The sequence below is a fragment of the Ahaetulla prasina genome, chromosome 2, assembly GCF_028640845.1.
Source record: "Ahaetulla prasina isolate Xishuangbanna chromosome 2, ASM2864084v1, whole genome shotgun sequence".
Classification (NCBI taxonomy): Eukaryota; Metazoa; Chordata; class Lepidosauria; order Squamata; family Colubridae; genus Ahaetulla; species Ahaetulla prasina.
The window spans coordinates 205,014,915-205,035,438 of NC_080540.1; the positions used below are offsets into that span (position 1 = coordinate 205,014,915).

Sequence of the window (20,524 nt, forward strand, 5' to 3'; positions counted from 1 at the left end):
TAAACCTAATTTTGCGTAGCTTCTTTTCCAAAAACACCACACTACTAACCAGAGCATATAAAACATTTGCTAGACCAATTCTAGAATACAGCTCACCTGTTTGGAACCCTCACCACATCTCTGACATCAATACAATTGAACGTGTAGGACTTCCGGTTTGGCACCGTAGATGATGGCGGTGATCTTTACGATCACCAACCTCTGGATTATGTGGAATCGCTAGGACAGCTTAAATCTGCTGTCCAGCGGTTCGGAAAACCCCCTCTTCGGGAGAAGGAGAAGGTGGTGAGCTGAGGGCAGAGGTTGAATTTCCCTAAAGCCCCTGAAAAAAAAGGGGTTTGAAGGGTTAAGTTCCCTCCAGTAACCCGAAGTGCTCCAAATCCGAGGATTCTTCTGCTTTGGCGGAACCAATCACCACGACCAAACGCCGAGATTTATTTTGGACAATAAAGGATTATACCGGACAGAACGAAAGTGGGAGAACTTTATGCAAGTAGCCAAGCCGATTCCCCGATACTTTGTAACAAGCTTGAAAACAGTAAAAAAATGGAGGCGAATTGTTAACAAGTTAACGAGTGGAAAGCGAAAGCGATACTTTCAGCGTTTGTCGTCTGCAGTTGGTAATTTGCATGTTACTTGCTGCTTTTACTCTTTAACTCTTTGCTGCCTGCTGATAGAATCTAGGGGAGATTTTTAAATACTGCTTTAAAAGACTGTGTTTCTTAGAGGTTAAGAAGATTTAAAGTGAATATTAAGTTGGAAATAAATAAATAAATAATTTTATAGAAGATGGCAGCCAAACAATTAAAGTCTACTGTAACAAAGAGCTCTGGAACTTTATCAGCTGGTGCCTCCAGCTCATACAGCAGAGACTAGAACATTGAATTTAGAGGCGTTACAAGAGAACTTAAAAGGCTTTATAGAAGAAAATTTAAAGTAATAACTGATGAGATGTCTGAAATGAAAGAGCAGATATCAGAAATTCAAGTGGGAAATAAAGAAGTTAAAGAAGGATTTGTAATGGCAGTACGAAGTTTGGCAACGAATGTGATTTTATTGGAAGAGGAGGTTGAAGAAATTAAGCAACATAATTTAAAATTAGAAAATAAAATGGATGAATTTCAAAGTAAAATGGAAAAACAGAGGATGAAATAGTTTTGATACAATATAGAAATATGGAATTTGCTCTTAGAATTCGAGGTTTGAAAGAAAATAAGGAAGAGAATTTAAGGGAAATTTTTTCTGAAGTATTTGCTGAGATATTAGCAGCTCGTCCAGCAGATGTGGCTTATCAAATTGATAAAATATATCGTGTGAATTCTTGGATAGCAAGGCAAAAAAGTTGCCAAGGGATGTTGTTATTTATTTTACAAACAGAACAGTGAGAAATCAGATTTTGCAAGCTTCATATAAGGGGAGAAGATTCAGATTGCTGGTCAAGATATTTTGATATTAAAGGAAATTCCACCAAAATGTTAAGGGCTAGGAAGGAATTTGCCTTCCTGGTGAATGAACTTAAAAAACATCAGATTGAATATAGATGGGATATTCCAACTGGTATAATAGTATATTATGCAGGGAAAGTACATCGTTTCAATACGGTTGGAAAAGCAAGAGAATTTTATGTTGAGGTATTAAAAGTTGGAAGTCTTCCCCCATTGGAAGCTAGAAGAAGGAGGCGGAAGTGAGGGAAAGAGAAGTGAAGCAGTTCCAAGAACAGATTGTGATGGAAGAAGATTTATTACAAGTGTTGGAAATACCTACGACGGGTTTAGATTCAAAAGAACAAAGGCTGACAAGAGCTGCTGCTAAACGCAAGGAACAAGAGATGAAGGCACAACAACAACTGGCAACTACTACAACGGAAACAGTGGGAGGAGCAAGGCCTAAAGTAAAATGTGATCTGCGGCTGGTGTTCCAAAAGTTTCCTTGGCCGATAATGGCAATTAAACTATTATCTTGGAATGTTAATGGCCTGAATTCACCGAGAAGAGAAGGAAAGTATTTCATTATTTGAAACAATTTAAAATGACATTACCTGTTTACAAGAAACACATATTAGATCTTGCTAAATGTTGAGATGCGATTGTGAAGATGCTACTTATTACCATATATGGTGGACTTGTAAAAAGTTAAAGCATTTTGGATTAAAGTATGGTGGATCATGCAGAATATTTTGAAAAGAAGATTAAGTTTACTCCGCAGTTCTTTCTACTAGGAATAATTATGGACTATACAGCTATAGAGACTAAATTGATTTTGAACTTAATAACAGTCGCAAGACTTTTGATTGCTCAGTATTGGAAGAAAGAAGAATTACCTACAATCAAGAATGGACACTCAAAGTATCAAATCTGGCAGAGATGACAAAATCTCCGCTTACTTGAAAGACTATACACTAGAAAAATATATTTTAGAATGGAAAATGTGGATTGATTATATTCAAAATAAGTATCAGATAAAAAAATATCGAATAGCATATGAGTAAATTTAGGAAATATTTTGTATTAGATATATTTTTGAAGGAGAGGGGAATTGAGAGTGTGACTAAGTGTGGTGTGACTAGAGATTATAATTTAGGAATTATTTTGGATTATGATTGTTAGTTTTGATACCCTGCATTTTGTTCTGGGAAGTCGGGGTGGGGGGTGGGGGGTAAGGGGGAGGGGAATTGGGGGGGGTTTGGTAGAGATGGAGTGATGGTTAATGTACAGGGATTATTGAAGAAATATAATTAATGTAGGGTCGGGTCTGCATAGTTACCATTTTAGAACGGTGAGGAGGGAGAAAAGAGAGTAGGAGGTAGGAAAGAGGAGAAGAGGAAGGAAGAGGGATAGTAGAGGGAGAAGGAAGGTGTAGGGTGGAGGGAGGAGCGGATGTAGATAAGAGAAGGAGAGGAAGGTTTGGAAAGTAAAAGAAGGTAGAAGAGGGAAGAGTGTTAAAAAGGGTGGTGGTGACTGGGCAAGCCCGACTAATTGTATATAACTGTACATTGGATGAATTATTTGATATGATTGTAAAAATAAAACTTTTTATAAAAAAAAAAATACAATTGAATGTGTCCAGAAATATTTTACAAGAAGAGTTCTCCATTCCTCTGAAAACAACAAAATACCTTATCCCACCAGACTTGAAATCCTAGGCTTAGAAAACTTGGAACTCCGTCGCCTTCGACAAGACCTAAGTTTAACTCACAGAATCATCTATTGTAATGTCCTTCCTGTCAAAGACTACTTCAGCTTTAATTGCAATAATACAAGGGCAACCAATAGATTTAAACTTAATGTCAACCGCTTTAATCTAGATTGCAGAAAATATGACTTCTGCAACAGAATCATCAGTGCTTGGAATACTTTACCTGACTCTGTGGTCTCTTCCCATAATCCTAAAAGCTTTAACCAAAAACTTTCTACTATTGACCTCACCCCATTCCTAAGAGGACCATAAGGGGCGTGCATAAGCGCACAAACGTGCCTACCGTTCCTGTCCTATTGTTTTTCTTTTCTTCTTCCTATATATGTTTATATGTGTATATACTATATAATCTTTTTGTATGATGTTGTGACAAAATAAATAAAATAAAAAATAAATAAAATAAAAGGCAGGTTGGTAGCAATTATTTTTTCTGCAGTTCTAATTATCCTATGTGTACAATTATTTGAGAATGATTGCAAGGGAGAATAATACTTTGTGCAAGCTGTAAGGAGGGGGGGAAACAACAACAACAAAAAACCCCGGATCACCTGAGATAATTTGGTGGTGGAGGCAGGTAAGAGAGGGCGGCTGAATTTCTTCTGGGATCCAATTGCAGCTGGAAACGGTGGGGCAGAAAAAACGGCTGCCACAGAATTGATCTTATTGATCCAGGACTCCATTTCTTCAGGGCTCCTGTGGAATAGAGACAGATTAATCAGTGACTTTGGCTGGCCTCAGGCATAACACATGCACATTCTTTTCGATATCTGCACTGACATAATAAGAACGGCTAGTTTAGGCCCCTCTTATATATCCTTGCATCAGTATAAGTTTCTCTTGCGACAACATAAGATTTGTTCCTGAGGATAAGCCACATTTAGGAAAATTCCATTCATCTGTGTTTCATCCCCATATTTTTCTTGTTTCCTTCCATCTTTTGTTCAACAATCTTTTTTTCTTGCATAATAAGTATAATCTTTCTTTAGCAGCCACAACTGGGACCGGCAACTTGATCGTTGAGCAAAGCAGTTGCAAAGAGAAACATCACAATTTTTTGACCTTACTTCAGCTTTCCCTTTGCTTTACAGACCTGCAAAGGTCATGGATGTGAGAACTGGCTGTTGAGTTACTTTTTCGTCACTGCTGCAATGGCGAATGGTCACTAAAGGCAGTTGTTAAATGCAGATTACTTGTAATGAGTGCTTTCCTGTTAAGCTTGAGAAGACAGTAACAACCTTAACTTAAGACTGAGTCAACCAAGGAGGCAAGGTGTCTGCAGGGTATGGTTAAAGAACATCAAGATGGTGGCCATCAAGGGCTGATCAAAACTCTGCCTTTTTTCATGTACTCAGGCAGAATTTTGATCACACCATCACAGCTGCCAATTTGACTTTTTTTAATCATACCCTGCAGACACTCTGAAGTATGGTGAGGGACTGTGGCAAACAGAATCTTTTCTGGAATCATTCCTACAGTTTGTTGAATGCCTCATGTCCCCAAACCTAGGCTTCTGATAGGGTAGGGTAAGGTAGGGTAGAATTAGAATTAAGTAGAGTAGAGTGGAGTGGAATGGAATGGAATGGAATAGAAAGGAATTCTTTATTGGCCAAATGTGATTGGACACACAAGGAATTTAATTAATGACTTCAAATTCCATTTATGAGGGGTCCTTAGTCCTCCCTGAGCTTGGGTGTTTTCTTGCAGACATTACATGACCCAAACTAGGTAACTGTCAAGGTTCCAGAAAAACCTCTTTTGCACAAAAAAAACTCAGAAGCCGTTGTCTTTCAGAATTCTTTACTAGCATGAGGAAACTGGCACACAATGAGTGAAATTCCAAAACTGAACTTCTGGATTCTTTTCCCAGTTATACAAACCCCAAGAGTCCCACCCCCCTAACCCCTTTGCATGTCACATGGTCCCACCTTCTCCCAGTTCATTCGAATACCTTCTCGCCACTCCTCCTGCAGATGTGAACACCATCTGACCTTGACTGCTTGAAAAATGTTACCATACCCCTCAACCCCCCTTCTTCCCCTCAGGGGAAAAATGTGGCAGCGTCTGGAACCCTAAGGCCTAGTATGGGTTCCAGGCCTGACGGTAACATTATCAGTGCACAGTTTGAGTAATGAAAACCCCTCTTCGGGAGAAGGAGAAGGTGGTGAGCTGAGGGCAGAGGTTGAATTTCCCTAAAGCCCCTGAGAAAAAAGGGGTTTGAAGGGTTAAGTTCCCTCCAGTAACCCGAAGTGCTCCAGATCCGAGGATTCTTCTGCTTTGGCGGAACCAATCACCACGACCAAACGCCGAGATTTATTTTGGACAATAAAGGATTATACCGGACAGAACGAAAGTGGGAGAACTTTATGCAAGTAGCCAAGCCGATTCCCCGATACTTTGTAACAAGCTTGAAAACAGTAAAAAAATGGAGGCGAATTGTTAACAAGTTAACGAGTGGAAAGCGAAAGCGATACTTTCAGCGTTTGTCGTCTGCAGTTGGTAATTTGCATGTTACTTGCTGCTTTTACTCTTTAACTCTTTGCTGCCTGCTGATAGAATCTAGGGGAGATTTTTAAATACTGCTTTAAAAGACTGTGTTTCTTAGAGGTTAAGAAGATTTAAAGTGAATATTAAGTTGGAAATAAATAAATAAATAATTTTATAGAAGATGGCAGCCAAACAATTAAAGTCTACTGTAACAAAGAGCTCTGGAACTTTATCAGCTGGTGCCTCTCCAGCTCATACAGCAGAGACTAGAACATTGAATTTAGAGGCGTTACAAGAGAACTTAAAAGGCTTTATAGAAGAAAAATTTAAAGTAATAACTGATGAGATGTCTGAAATGAAAGAGCAGATATCAGAAATTCAAGTGGGAAATAAAGAAGTTAAAGAAGGATTTGTAATGGCAGTACAAGTTTGGCAACGAATGTGATTTTATTGGAAGAGGAGGTTGAAGAAATTAAGCAACATAATTTAAAATTAGAAAATAAAATGGATGAATTTCAAAGTAAAATGGAAAAACAGAGGATGAAATAGTTTTGATACAATATAGAAATATGGAATTTGCTCTTAGAATTCGAGGTTTGAAAGAAAATAAGGAAGAGAATTTAAGGGAAATTTTTTCTGAAGTATTTGCTGAGATATTAGCAGCTCGTCCAGCAGATGTGGCTTATCAAATTGATAAAATATATCGTGTGAATTCTTGGATAGCAAGGCAAAAAAAGTTGCCAAGGGATGTTGTTATTTATTTTACAAACAGAACAGTGAGAAATCAGATTTTGCAAGCTTCATATAAGGGGGAGAAGATTCAGATTGCTGGTCAAGATATTTTGATATTAAAGGAAATTCCACCAAAAATGTTAAGGGCTAGGAAGGAATTTGCCTTCCTGGTGAATGAACTTAAAAAACATCAGATTGAATATAGATGGGATATTCCAACTGGTATAATAGTATATTATGCAGGGAAAGTACATCGTTTCAATACGGTTGGAAAAGCAAGAGAATTTTATGTTGAGGTATTAAAAGTTGGAAGTCTTCCCCCATTGGAAGCTAGAAGAAGGGAGGCTGAAGTGAAGGAAAGAGAAGTGAAGCAGGTACAAGAACAGATTGTGATGGAAGAAGATTTATTACAAGTGTTGGAAATACCTACGACGGGTTTAGATTCAAAAGAACAAAGGCTGACAAGAGCTGCTGCTAAACGCAAGGAACAAGAGATGAAGGCACAACAACAACTGGCAACTACTACAACGGAAACAGTGGGAGGAGCAAGGCCTAAAGTAAAATGTGATCTGCGGCTGGTGTTCCAAAAGTTTCCTTCGGCCGATAATGGCAATTAAACTATTATCTTGGAATGTTAATGGCCTGAATTCACCGCAGAAGAGAAGGAAAGTATTTCATTATTTGAAACAATTTAAAAATGACAATACCTGTTTACAAGAAACACATATTAGATCTTGCTAAATGTTGGAGATGTGATTGTGAAGATGCTACTTATTACCATATATGGTGGACTTGTAAAAAAGTTAAAGCATTTTGGATTAAAGTATGGTGGATCATGCAGAATATTTTGAAAAAGAAGATTAAGTTTATTCCGCAGTTTTTACTACTAGGAATAATTATGGACTATACAGCTATAGAGACTAAATTGATTTTGAACTTAATAACAGTCGCAAGACTTTTGATTGCTCAGTATTGGAAGAAAGAAGAATTACCTACAATCGAAGAATGGACACTCAAAGTATCAAATCTGGCAGAGATGACAAAAATCTCCGCTTACTTGAAAGACTATACACTAGAAAAATATATTTTAGAATGGAAAATGTGGATTGATTATATTTAAAATAAGTATCAGATAAAAAAAATATCGAATAGCATATGAGTAAATTTAGGAAATATTTTGTATTAGATATATTTTTGAAGGAGAGGGGAATTGAGAGTGTGACTAAGTGTGGTGTGACTAGAGATTATAATTTAGGAATTATTTTGGATTATGATTGTTAGTTTTGATACCCTGCATTTTGTTCTGGGAAGTCGGGTGGGGGTGGGGGTAAGGGGAGGGAATTGGGGGGTTTGGTAGAGATGGAGTGATGGTTAATGTACAGGGATTATTGAAGAAATATAATTAATGTAGGGTCGGGTCTGCATAGTTACCATTTTAGAACGGTGAGGAGGGAGAAAAGAGAGAGTAGGAGGTAGGAAAGAGGAGAAGAGGAAGGAAGAGGGATAGTAGAGGGAGAAGGAAGGTATAGGGTGGAGGGAGGAGCGGATGTAGATAAGAGAAGGAGAGGAAGGTTTGGAAAGTAAAAGAAGGTAGAAGAGGGAAGAGTGTTAAAAAGGGTGGTGGTGACTGGGCAAGCCCGACTAATTGTATACAACTGTACATTGGATGAATTATTTGATATGATTGTAAAAATAAAACTTTTTATAAAAAAAAAAAAATACAATTGAACGTGTCCAGAAATATTTTACAAGAAGAGTTCTCCATTCCTCTGAAAACAACAAAATACCTTATCCCACTAGACTTGAAATCCTAGGCTTAGAAAACTTGGAACTCCGTCGCCTTCGACAAGACCTAAGTTTAACTCACAGAATCATCTATTGTAATGTCCTTCCTGTCAAAGACTACTTCAACTTTAATTGCAATAATACAAGGGCAACCAATAGATTTAAACTTAATGTCAACCGCTTCAATCTAGATTGCAGAAAATATGACTTCTGCAACAGAATCATCAGTGCTTGGAATACTTTACCTGACTCTGTGGTCTCTTCCCATAATCCTAAAAGCTTTAACAAAAACTGTCTACTATTGACCTCACCCCATTCCTAAGAGGACCATAAGGGGCGTGCATAAGCGCACAAACGTGCCTACCGTTCCTGTCCTATTGTTCTTCCTATATATGTTTATATGTGTATATACTATATAATCTTTTTGTATGATGTTGTGACAAAATAAATAAAATAAAATAAATAAAATAAAAGGCAGGTTGGTAGCAATTATTTTTTCTGCAGTTCTAATTATCCTATGTGTACAATTATTTGAGAATGATTGCAAGGGAGAATAATACTTTGTGCAAGCTGTAAGGAGGGGGGGAAACAACAACAACAAAAAACCCCGGATCACCTGAGATAATTTGGTGGTGGAGGCAGGTAAGAGAGGGCGGCTGAATTTCTTCTGGGATCCAATTGCAGCTGGAAACGGTGGGGCAGAAAAAACGGCTGCCACAGAATTGATCTTATTGATCCAGGACTCCATTTCTTCAGGGCTCCTGTGGAATAGAGACAGATTAATCAGTGACTTTGGCTGGCCTCAGGCATAACACATGCACATTCTTTTCGATATCTGCACTGACATAATAAGAACGGCTAGTTTAGGCCCCTCTTATATATCCTTGCATCAGTATAAGTTTCTCTTGCGACAACGCAAGATTTGTTCCTGAGGATAAGCCACATTTAGGAAAATTCCATTCATCTGTGTTTCATCCCCATATTTTTCTTGTTTCCTTCCATCTTTTGTTCAACAATCTTTTTTTCTTGCATAATAAGTATAATCTTTCTTTAGCAGCCACAACTGGGACCGGCAACTTGATTGTTGAGCAAAGCAGTTGCAAAGAGAAACATCACAATTTTTTGACCTTACTTCAGCTTTCCCTTTGCTTTACAGACCTGCAAAGGTCATGGATGTGAGAACTGGCTGTTGAGTTACTTTTTCGTCACTGCTGCAATGGCGAATGGTCACTAAAGGCAGTTGTTAAATGCAGATTACTTGTAATGAGTGCTTTCCTGTTAAGCTTGAGAAGACAGTAACAACCTTAACTTAAGACTGAGTCAACCAAGGAGGCAAGGTGTCTGCAGGGTATGGTTAAAGAACATCAAGATGGTGGCCATCAAGGGCTGATCAAAACTCTGCCTTTTTTCATGTACTCAGGCAGAATTTTGATCACACCATCACAGCTGCCAATTTGACTTTTTTTAATCATACCCTGCAGACACTCTGAAGTATGGTGAGGGACTGTGGCAAACAGAATCTTTTCTGGAATCATTCCTACAGTTTGTTGAATGCCTCATGTCCCCAAACCTAGGCTTCTGATAGGGTAGGGTAAGGTAGGGTAGAATTAGAATTAAGTAGAGTAGAGTGGAGTGGAATGGAATGGAATGGAATGGAATAGAAAGGAATTCTTTATTGGCCAAATGTGATTGGACACACAAGGAATTTAATTAATGACTTCAAATTCCATTTATGAGGGGTCCTTAGTCCTCCCTGAGCTTGGGTGTTTTCTTGCAGACATTACATGACCCAAACTAGGTAACTGTCAAGGTTCCAGAAAAACCTCTTCTGCACAAAAAAAAACTCAGAAGCCGTTGTCTTTCAGAATTCTTTACTAGCATGAGGAAACTGGCACACAATGAGTGAAATTCCAAAACTGAACTTCTGGATTCTTTTCCCAGTTATACAAACCCCAAGAGTCCCACCCCCCTAACCCCTTTGCATGTCACATGGTCCCACCTTCTCCCAGTTCATTCGAATACCTTCTCGCCACTCCTCCTGCAGATGTGAACACCATCTGACCTTGACCGCTTGAAGAATGTTACCATACCCCTCAACCCCCCTTCTTCCCCTCAGGGGAAAAATGTGGCAGCGTCTGGAACCCTAAGGCCTAGTATGGGTTCCAGGCCTGACGGTAACATTATCAGTGCACAGTTTGAGTAATGAAAAGTCTGCAAGAAAACAACCAAGCTCAGAAAACACCAAGGACCCCTCATTTCAACCCTGAACTACAAATACTCTCTAAAGTCCACTTAAGAGATCTAGGGACATTACCATTCCCTTTCTTCTTTCCAACCAGAAGTAACCATTACAACAATATGAATTTTATAATTAACTCCAACCCCAACCCCAAATTTAATTTTAATCTTATTATTTACATTTCTAGATTTTTCACTAGTAAGGTGGATAAGGGTCTAGATCAGCCTTCCCCAAATGTTTTGATGCATTTCAGTGATCTGCAAAACACACCCCTATCGCTTCTAAACTCTGGCTCTACACAATAGAAAAATTATCTGCATTGCAGCAGTTACAAAAGTCACGTGCATGTCTCCTTTGTAGCTTTTTTCCTCTAAAGTTTAAATGACTAAAAGGATTCATTTTTTTAAGCTATTACTTTGAGCAGCATGTCCTGACCTTAACTTTGATTGTTAAGGTAGGCTTAAAAGCTGCATGTTATAGATTACCACATATGCTAAGGTGTGCTTTTTCTTCCTCACCCCTGTATACATTATAGCAGACCTGCACTACAGATTTAAGGCCAAGACAGCATTGCAACTACTGAATAATTCTTCTACTTGAATTGCCTGATTTGGAATGGCACAACTTGCTGCAGCCAACTGGCCACGGACAACTCGCCATGGACAACTCACCGCAGGACAACATGCCACAGGACAATCCAACAATTCAATTTAATTATTTAAAATAAATTAAAAATAATTTTAATTTTTGACATTTACATTTTATTCTGTCCCTCCTTTTTCATCCTTTCTTTAATTATTCTATTCCACTGTTTGTTTGATATTAGTGTTAACTCTTGTCACACAGTGAATTGTCTTGTGGCGAGTTGACTGTAGCTAAATTGGCCGTGGTGAGTTGGGGGTGGTGAGTTAGCAAGGCCGAATAGTCATAGACCACCTGATTGGTAATGGAAATGTCTATGAAGCTGCACACCGTTTTATAGGCAAAGGATGGACCACTAATAGTTTCAGTATTTACTTATGGAGCCTGCAGTCCTTTTGTTATAATTTATACTCAGAACTGGAAAATATAGTTTGAAAAAAAGGAAAAGGAAAAAACAAACTTGAAACAAGTCTTTGGAGAGGTGCCCAAAGTTCCTAAGATTTTTTTTTTTCATGAACCACACCGCGCAAGCAACCAAACTGGAACCTACTGAGCTTGAAAAAGCAACACTCTCCAGTCAGCTGTCTTCAGTTTCAGGACATTTGGCTTCTTCTCGTAGTCGGTCGCCTTTGATGCTAGCGCATGGTGCACGCTGACGGCATTCTTAAGGTCGTCCTCTGATAAAGCCTTCTCTGGTTTGTATTCATCCTGCAAAAATTAAAAGGGCAAGTTTATTTTTTTGGCATGTTTTTTTAACCCCTGGCTGCAATCAAACAGCAGGCAAGAAATCAAACTGCTTTGTAAACAACCACCAGAAGTGACAAAGGCAAGAGCATGTTGTTACAATCTTATACATGTTTACTGCAAATGAGGGATTGGTGAGAAAGTATCTTACAATATGAAATTATCCAATTCACTCTTATTAAACATATCCAAAGTGGAAAGCCTAATATACCCACAGGAGTGCACAGAAGAATACATTCAGCAGAGGAAAAAAAATGATTCAAAACATCGGTACATCTAAGTGATAGATATGTGAACAAAGGTTTACTCTTTCCTTTAAATTACAAATTAATATGGAAATCTGTTGAGAGAAGTTTCATGTATGCTATTTTTATTAAGATTTATATCCTTCCTTTTGAATAGGAAATTAAGACAGCGTATATAGTGCTTCTTCCTATTTCTCCCTGCAACAGCAACCTTGCGAGGTAGGTTGGGTTGATCAAGAGCAACTGGCAGAGTCACTCAATGAGTTTCAATGGTTGAGGGTGGATTTAGAACTCAGATCTCTTCACTTCTTTTCCACTGCCTTAACCACCAGACCTCATTGGTTCCAATAAATGTACAAATTGGAAAGAAATATATATATATATCGGGTCTCTTTACTGGAGTCTCAGCTTGGCACGTGGTGAACAATACAAGTAAAAGAGTTTCTAGCCAGCATTACTGGCTTCTGTTAGCCAGCTGGCTATACGGACTCATCACGTCCCATCTTCCTGTTCCCAGTTGCTCCCTGGCTGGTTCCAGCAAGTACTCTTCAAGCCTCGATGGCTGTTGTGGCCCGCCAGCAGCCAGCAGAGCTGGCAGCAGATTCAGACAGTGAGGAGGGCTGGGGAGGAACATGGACTAGTCCTGGAGTCAGGGGAAGGCTCGGATGAGGGCTCTGCATCGGAGGCGGAGAGGGGGCCAGGGCCATCTGGTAGTTATGTGCTACCTCCAGAATCTGACATCAGAGAGCCAGAAGAACAGTGTGAACCTGTTCCCAGTGTGTGCATGCGCATGCGCAGAGCTGCCAGAAGGCAAGAACAATTAAGAAAATAAAGGGTGACTCGGGAGTAAGGCTTGGAGATGATTGGTTCCTCCCATAATACATAAAAGAGGAGCAAATGGATGTGAGCCTTTGCAGGAAGCAATTAGTTCATATAATCAATTCAAGCTCTGAGAAGTTCATTTGACTCTGTGCTCCGTTTGACCTCGCAAAACTAATTGGCAATTAGGTCTCTGGCAGGGTTTAAAGGTGGGTGCTTAGCAACATTACCCTGAAAGACTGTGTCAACTCGAGCAGACATCTGTCGGAATCTTCACAGACTGTTTGTGAATAATTATGGGCTGTGAATGACCATAATTCACAGCTGTCTCAATAAAAGAGTTTTTTTGGGACCAAGATTGTGAGTTATGCTTTCTCAGGAAGCCTAGGTCAGAAGAATGGCTTCTGAACCGACCGCAGCTGGCTTGCCTTCCTGGCTCATCTCCCAGTGTGAATCCCATCACCCAACACCCATCTGTGCACCCAATGCACACACACCCCTGCGTGTGGGTGGCGACTCCAAAACGGCGCATCGTGTCAACTTGGAATGGTGCGCTGTCTCGGACGTTGACACTTCATGGACCAGAAAGCCAATTCAGCATATGTCTACTCAGAAATAAGATTCTCTGAGTTCAGTACAACCGATTCTTAGAAAACTTTCCTTTCCTTTCCTTTCCTTTCCTTTCCTTTCCTTTCCTTTCCTTCCCTTCCCTTCCCTTCCCTTCCCTTCCTTCCAACCATTCTTCTGGGTGCTCAAAGTGAGATACCTATTTTTCCCAATTTTTCCAAAGGTAGGAGTACATTCAGCCAATCATTTTCTGTGGCTGAATGACATTAACCAACATTTAACCACTATAGCTGATATATCAGCTGATATACTCCCACTTCCAAAACCTTCAGATGAGTTATAAGAAATATCCTAGAAACACCTAGCATAGGTCTATTGTGTAAATACAAAGCCAGCATCCCCCTCATTTTGCCATGGCGATTTTTCTCCCTTATATCTAAGTGGCAAATGTTCTGTACAGCTGACATCTTCAATTACAAAAAGACCATTAAGATGAAATGTCATGGAGAACTTCGAGCAAAAAAAACCAAAAACAAAACCCCACGCTAGGAAATGGCATAGAAAATGTGCAGCAGAATCCCAAATCAGCACTGATATATGAAAATACTTCCAGTAGCAGCCAGTCTAATTAATTAAAGACTTCAGTGTAATTGTTACAGGTCAGCTGTTGATTAAATCCATTTCAACACAGCATTGATCCATGGCAAATTCATGTAGAACAGTCCACTGTCAAAATCTGTAACCAGATAAATAAAAATTCCCCCCAGGCATCAGCGATGAATTTGAATAATGTGCTAAATATCTAGAGAAGGCGGCAAATTAGAAGTCAAAGCAAATGGGAGAAATGCTTTTAAAAGGGCTGGAAATAAGCCTACAAAATCAAGTAAATGTATCATCCAGGTAGTGTGGTGCCCATTAGTAGTTACGGGGCAAGTCAGAAATGGAGCCAACCCAACTGAGGACAGTGCGCTTTTAGCCACTGTACAGAAGGAAAAATAAATGTGAAAGGTATAACTTTCTTTGATCCTAAGCCTTTTCATGCCTCTTTTACAGAACCAGGAATAGTGCTGGAGAACTATCACTTTCACATCTGATCTTGAAGTTATCTGGAAGTTAAAACTTGCAAGTAAACTACACATGGCAGTAACACTGACACTCTTTTTGAACAGTTGAGGATTTTAGCAAATCCTGTACTAGAGTGGTGTGGTAATTAAGATGTTGGGCTTGTCAGCGGGAACGCTGGCGGGCCCATGTTCGAGATCTGAGCTCCACACGACGGGGCGAGCTCCCACCCTCTCTCCAGCTCCTGCCCACCTAGCAGTCTGAAAGCATGCAAATGTGAATAGATAAATAGGTACCACTTCAGTGGGAAGGTAAAGCGCTCCAGGATGTTCTGGCTTTCCTAGGGTGGGAAGCAAAGCAACTTGGTTCCTAGGAAAAGAATGCTTTCTCATACTTAGAATAAAACCGCAGAAGCTCGATCACAGTGATGACTAACTTTTTTGCTGTCGTGTGCCAAGAGTGGGGGGAACGTGGGGGAGTTGTGTATGCGCATGTCCACACCCATAATTCAATGTGCCCTGCCCTCGCGCATGCGTGCATGACACCCCCACGCTCCCCCTGCTTTTGGCACGCGATGGCACGGTGGACCCAGTAGGCCCGTTTTTCGTCCTACCCAGGCTCCAGAGGCTTTTTTGGAGCCTGGGGAGGGCGAAAATGGCCTTCCCCCCCCCGGAGACCCTCTGGAAGGCCGGAAACAGCCCGTTTCCCAACTTCCAGTGGGCCCAGAAGGCCTGAAAATCAGCTGGCCGGCGTGCGCATGCACGCTGGAGCTGACCTAGGGCAAAGCTCACATGCCCACAGATATGGCTTGGCATGCCACCTGTGGCACGCGTGCCATAGGTTCGCCATCACGGCTCTATCACAGTTTCTGAATTGCGACTAGTGCCTAAGATTTTGCTGAACAAGCCTTAGAAATTCTGTACACATTTATCTTGAATTTTTATGGAATGCAGGGGGACAATTTCAAAGCAAGAAGGCATCTGATTATGTTTAAAAAACACCACCACCACCACCAGAAAATGTATTCATGGTTAAAAGTCTCTTTTATGCACAGAGCAAAAATCCTTTTGAATGCAGTCAAGTATCAGCGCCAACATTTTGCTCTAAATTTTCAGGCAGACAAAAGAGACATCACTCCATTTTTCTTACATTTGGCAAGACGAAGGATATTTCAGACACCCAAGGCGTAATGTAAAAACCTATTCCGGGGATTACTCAGCCAAATCTTGTGATCAAAATGCAGACTGGAGGGCAGGAACATTGAAATGAAGACACAGGCTCCATTTCCAAGCATTGCCAGAGGATACTACAGAATAGATGTCAGCATGGAGCACAGTTGAGAAAAGCATCAAAATTTTGCTCCCTGCATTTTTTTTTTTTTTTGCACTTTTGCCAGAAATTCCTGCAAAGCACGTTTCATCTACCAAACCCAAGTATAATTATGGGCATTTTGCGACACTGAGTTGCAACATTACTATTTGAGCATCCCTTTGGAAAGTCAGTCAGTCAGTCAGTCAGTCAGTCTGTCTGTCTCTGTCTCTCTCTCCCTCCCTCCCTCTCTCTCTTCTCTCTTTCTCTCTCCCTCTCTTCTCTCCCCCCCCCTCTTATTCTGTGTAGGTATTGCCTCTAGAGTTGAATCCTGGGCCTGAAGCTATAAAATTCCATCAACTTTTAATCAAAGGGTGACAGTACATTTGCCTGCAGTTTCATTTGGCTGGATCTGAACATCAATTCCAATTTCTAAAAAAATTGAGCTCACCCACACTGTAATGTTTCAGCACTTTTATGGATTTGGTACATCCTCCTCCCAAGTTCTACCTGTCTCTATATAAGAATGTGTCATAAAAAGGACAAAGCACGTTACAGAAATATATCACTCATCTGATCTCTGGACCATTATCTAGATCAGTCTTTTTCAACCCTAGCAACTTGGACATGTAGTATCGACTAACTACATGCTGGCTGGGGAATTTTGGGGGGCAAAGCCCACCCATCTTAAAGTTGCCAAGACTGAAAAATGTTGACTTAGACAGATTAAAAAGGTAAAGGTTCCCCTCGCACATGCGTTCTAGTCGTTCCTGACTCTAGGGGGCGGTGCTCATCTCCATTTCAAAGCCGAAGAGCCAGCGCTGTCCGAAGACTTCTCCGTGGTCATGTGGCCGGCATGACTCAATGCCAAAGGCGCATGGAACGCTGTTACCTTCCCACCAAGGTGGTCCCTATTTTTTCTACTTGCATTTTTTATGTGCTTTTGAAACTGCTAGGTTGGCAGAAGCTGGGACAAGTAACGGGAGCTCACCCCGTTACATGGCAGCACTAGGGATTCGAACCGCTGAGCTGCCGACCTTTCGATCGACAAGCTCAACATCCAAGCCCCTGAGCCACTGCGTCCCTCTTTAGACAGATTAGATACCCTCAAACTGTGTGGAACTCGAAGTCCCATTATCATCAATCTGTGCAACCAATGGCTCTTATAATCCAACACATCTGGAAGGTACCAAGCTGTTTTTTTGGGGGGAAACTACTATCTCAAGAATTCAAAACTGTTTACTCTCACTACGAAGTCCACTACTGTTTGTTTGTTTTTATTACATTTCATCTTGCTAAGAAGAGAGAATGAACCTGAGCCCAGAGGCATTCATGAGCGAAGTAATAAATTATTGGCTTTTTAACTATTTTTATACATACCATATTTCATAGCATTTTGCAAGCCAATTTAAATAGTTTAAGACTGCCACTGAGGCACTCAGCGTGATTTTTGCCAATTTTTTTCAGTAGTTTTCTTTTTATTTTCTCTTCCCATATAAAGTGAAATAGACTGCACAGACGAGAAGATGCCAACAGAGCATCTGCACTAAATAATACTGAATACAGGTTTCACATGCTGGAGGGTACTGTTTTTACTAAGATTTGCTAAATTTGTAGCCATTTGCATTGGCTCTACTCAAATATAAATAGTAGTTACTAAGATGATCATCATACTTAATGCTCCTCCGTATGAGGGTGGGAGGAAGCCATAGGGGCCATGAACCATCAACCTAGGGGAAAAAAAATCTAGGTATTCAATAAATTTACAAAATTACAAGAAATAAGAAAAACCTGTAAAAGGAAAAAAAAGATTTGCATTTTTCCTAAAGAATTCATTAGGATAAAGTAATATCATTTGCCCAACCTCACTTTTCCCAAGTAGATCTTTGATTTTGGCAGCAGAATTCAACTAAATGTGAATAAATTTACACTACACTTCAGGTAATCTTGAAAGCCCTAATTATAAAGCAATAAGGTTAAGTTTCAATAAGTAAAGCCATTATTTTCTCAAAATATAGTGAATGCATGTGGTTCAAAGGGCACAAGTATTCTCTAAAGCATCTGGTATATTGACTTGTGTGTTTGTGTGTATGTGTGTACGTGTAATATGTATATGCAGGTATATATTTTGATATCAAAAAGATATCAAAAAGACAAACGTAGCAGACATTAGATTTCACCAGTAACACTACATGTTTGGCAACTCCTAACCTTATCTATGAAATTCCATATAATGTTTTTAAACAAAGAATTAAAACAACAGAACAGAATAACAACGGAATAGTTAAGATGAATAAGTTTTAGTAGTTCTTTCAACGTGTGCACAACGTGTAGGCCAAGATTAATTTTAAATCTGATTTTGTCCCATTGTACCCTTAATATTAACCTTCATTATCGAACAGAATAAATGGAGTCCTAAATATTTAATTGGTTCAGCACTGAAACTCAGGGACCATTAATTACAGATCTGTAACATATTAACTCTCCTACAAAGAAGATTTCAGATTGATCACGTACAGTATAAGGTGGTAAACAGGAATGAGGACTGGTGTATTCTCCAGATTATGCTGTATAAAAACGTCTAGCATCAAGTATCATTTGAGCTAACTGGCTAGCTGAAAACTTTAGGTCAGAAAAATCTGACATGCTGAAAAGTTCCAAACTTGTCTCTCAGACACAGCTTTCCACAAACTTTATTGCATGGCAATTTAATGGTGTGGTTTTTCACTTAAAAAAGCAGTGGTCCCAAAGCTCTTCAGCTCATTGACCCCTTCATGAAATTTCATATTTATCAAGCCAGAAACATTATATGAAAACACTTATAAATATTACTATAACTAAATAGTGCTATAAATGAGATAATTCAAGGTTTGCTAGCCAACCAACCCTGAGTAATACTGTCACTAGCACTAGCTACTTCATCTTCAGGATTAGGGATTGGTCTGGAGACAGAAATCTCAAAGATTAATCGATCCCAATCAACTTTCCGTAATATATTGACCTCCAATCATTTATCATTTTTTTAATAGTCCCATTGACTTTTGGGGGTCAACACTGACCATTTTGGGGGACTCTAACTTAGATCAATGGAATTAGTTTTTACAAGGAATACTAATATTCCCAAGCACATCCTCACTAATATCACTCTGAACATACACCTGCTCTACTCAATATAACCTAAATAGGATGCCATGGTTTACTTCTATCCTTCCCATTCATTTTTCGATATTTCCAATCATTAAGGTTCCAATCATGAAGAATCAATGCCACTTCTATTAGTTTCCTAGATCACTAGTGAAGGAATGCTGGGCAAATAGTTTAAATTTCTAGAATTGAAAAATGGAAGGAAGACAGAGAGTATGTTCCAACAAGCAAGGGACCAAGCCATTCCTTATCTCACAAGTTGGTTGCAGAATCTAGTGCACAATAATAAATTGTATTTAATTTCCCCATTTAAGAGCCTTTCCATTTCTCAATTCCCCCATTTTTAGGTTGGTTCACACAAACGTTTGCTTCATGTTAACTGCTGGCTTCACTTAAACCATCTCTCTCTCTCTTTTCGGTGTGATTTAAAAATATTTCTGATGACCAGTCATAAGCATCTTCTCTTTTTCTAGCTTCTCCTCCATTTTCTGATTTTTTCCCCCAGGTAAAATGAATTTAAAAGCTATCTTTGTGACATTCAACGTGGCCTTTGAAGACCATTTTGTATCCCTTCCTTCAATGCATTTTTTTTTTCAGCAATATTTTTTTTTCCAGGAAAAGGGGCATATTAGAATCATTATTTTTCATGATACTACAATTAATAATCTTTTAACTTTAACCTCTAAGGGGAGAGCACTAGATATTATCACGAAGTAAGTAGAACCAAGGTCACAGGACAAATTCAGGACAAAGCAATATTCTTCGTATACAGTAACAGTAACAGAGTTGGAAGGGACCTTCTTGTTGATACATTACACTATAAACAGAATTGTAGCTAGATAAGTTTGCTAACGAGAGATTTTTCTACATTATTACCAAAGAAATCTATAGCTAGCTATGCTTCTGTTACTGGGAGGAGAAACATAATGGCAGATTCTACCATTCTCCATATTGTCTAAAACAGGAAGCATAAATACTTGGGAAAGCTGTTTCCTAGCTCGTTGTCCATGGCTGGAAACCCTACCTTAAAGATAGATTACCATTGATATAAAAATAAAAGCAAGCAATTATAAAATGTAGCTATTTTTCAAGAAGAATAAAGAAGTCAAATAACAATTGAGGAATCATGACAAAAATCTTGCACATTTTAAAATTCTAGGTGATTATTTTTTCAAAGTTTCACATGTCCTTAAAGAGCTCTGTTAAAAATAAATCAAGTTTTAACAGCAAAAAAATACTGTGTTGGTTTTTTTTTAAAAACCTGCAGCATTTGAAAAACAGCTTTTGCAATGTTTGACTTTGGAATTAGACATAACATCAGCAACATAACTCATAGCCCACACTCCCTGTCTCTTAAAAGAAGGATGTCATCACTGTGAATACTGGAATAAAAAAGCTAAGGGAAAGATTAATACCATCTGGTCATTTTTAATTATAAGCACAACTAGGATTATAGAATAACAGAGTTGGAAAGGACCTTGGAGGTCTTCTAGTCCAACCCCCTGCTTAGGCAGAAAACCCTACAACACTTCAGACAAATGGTTATCCAACATCTCCT

General features: G+C 39.2%; 1 protein-coding gene across 2 annotated transcripts in view; it reads right to left on the reverse strand.

The window, feature by feature from the left end:
* PSD3 (pleckstrin and Sec7 domain containing 3) overlaps nt 1-20,524 on the reverse strand; it is a 200,946-nt gene that overhangs the window by 18,080 nt on the left and 162,342 nt on the right. For both annotated transcript variants that reach the window (XM_058168824.1, XM_058168825.1), the window contains 2 exons: nt 11,628-11,785; nt 8,813-8,957 (listed from right to left, as the gene is read on the reverse strand). In XM_058168824.1, the coding sequence (XP_058024807.1) occupies nt 8,813-8,957; nt 11,628-11,785 (303 nt within the window). The remainder of the gene's footprint in view (nt 1-8,812; nt 8,958-11,627; nt 11,786-20,524) is intronic.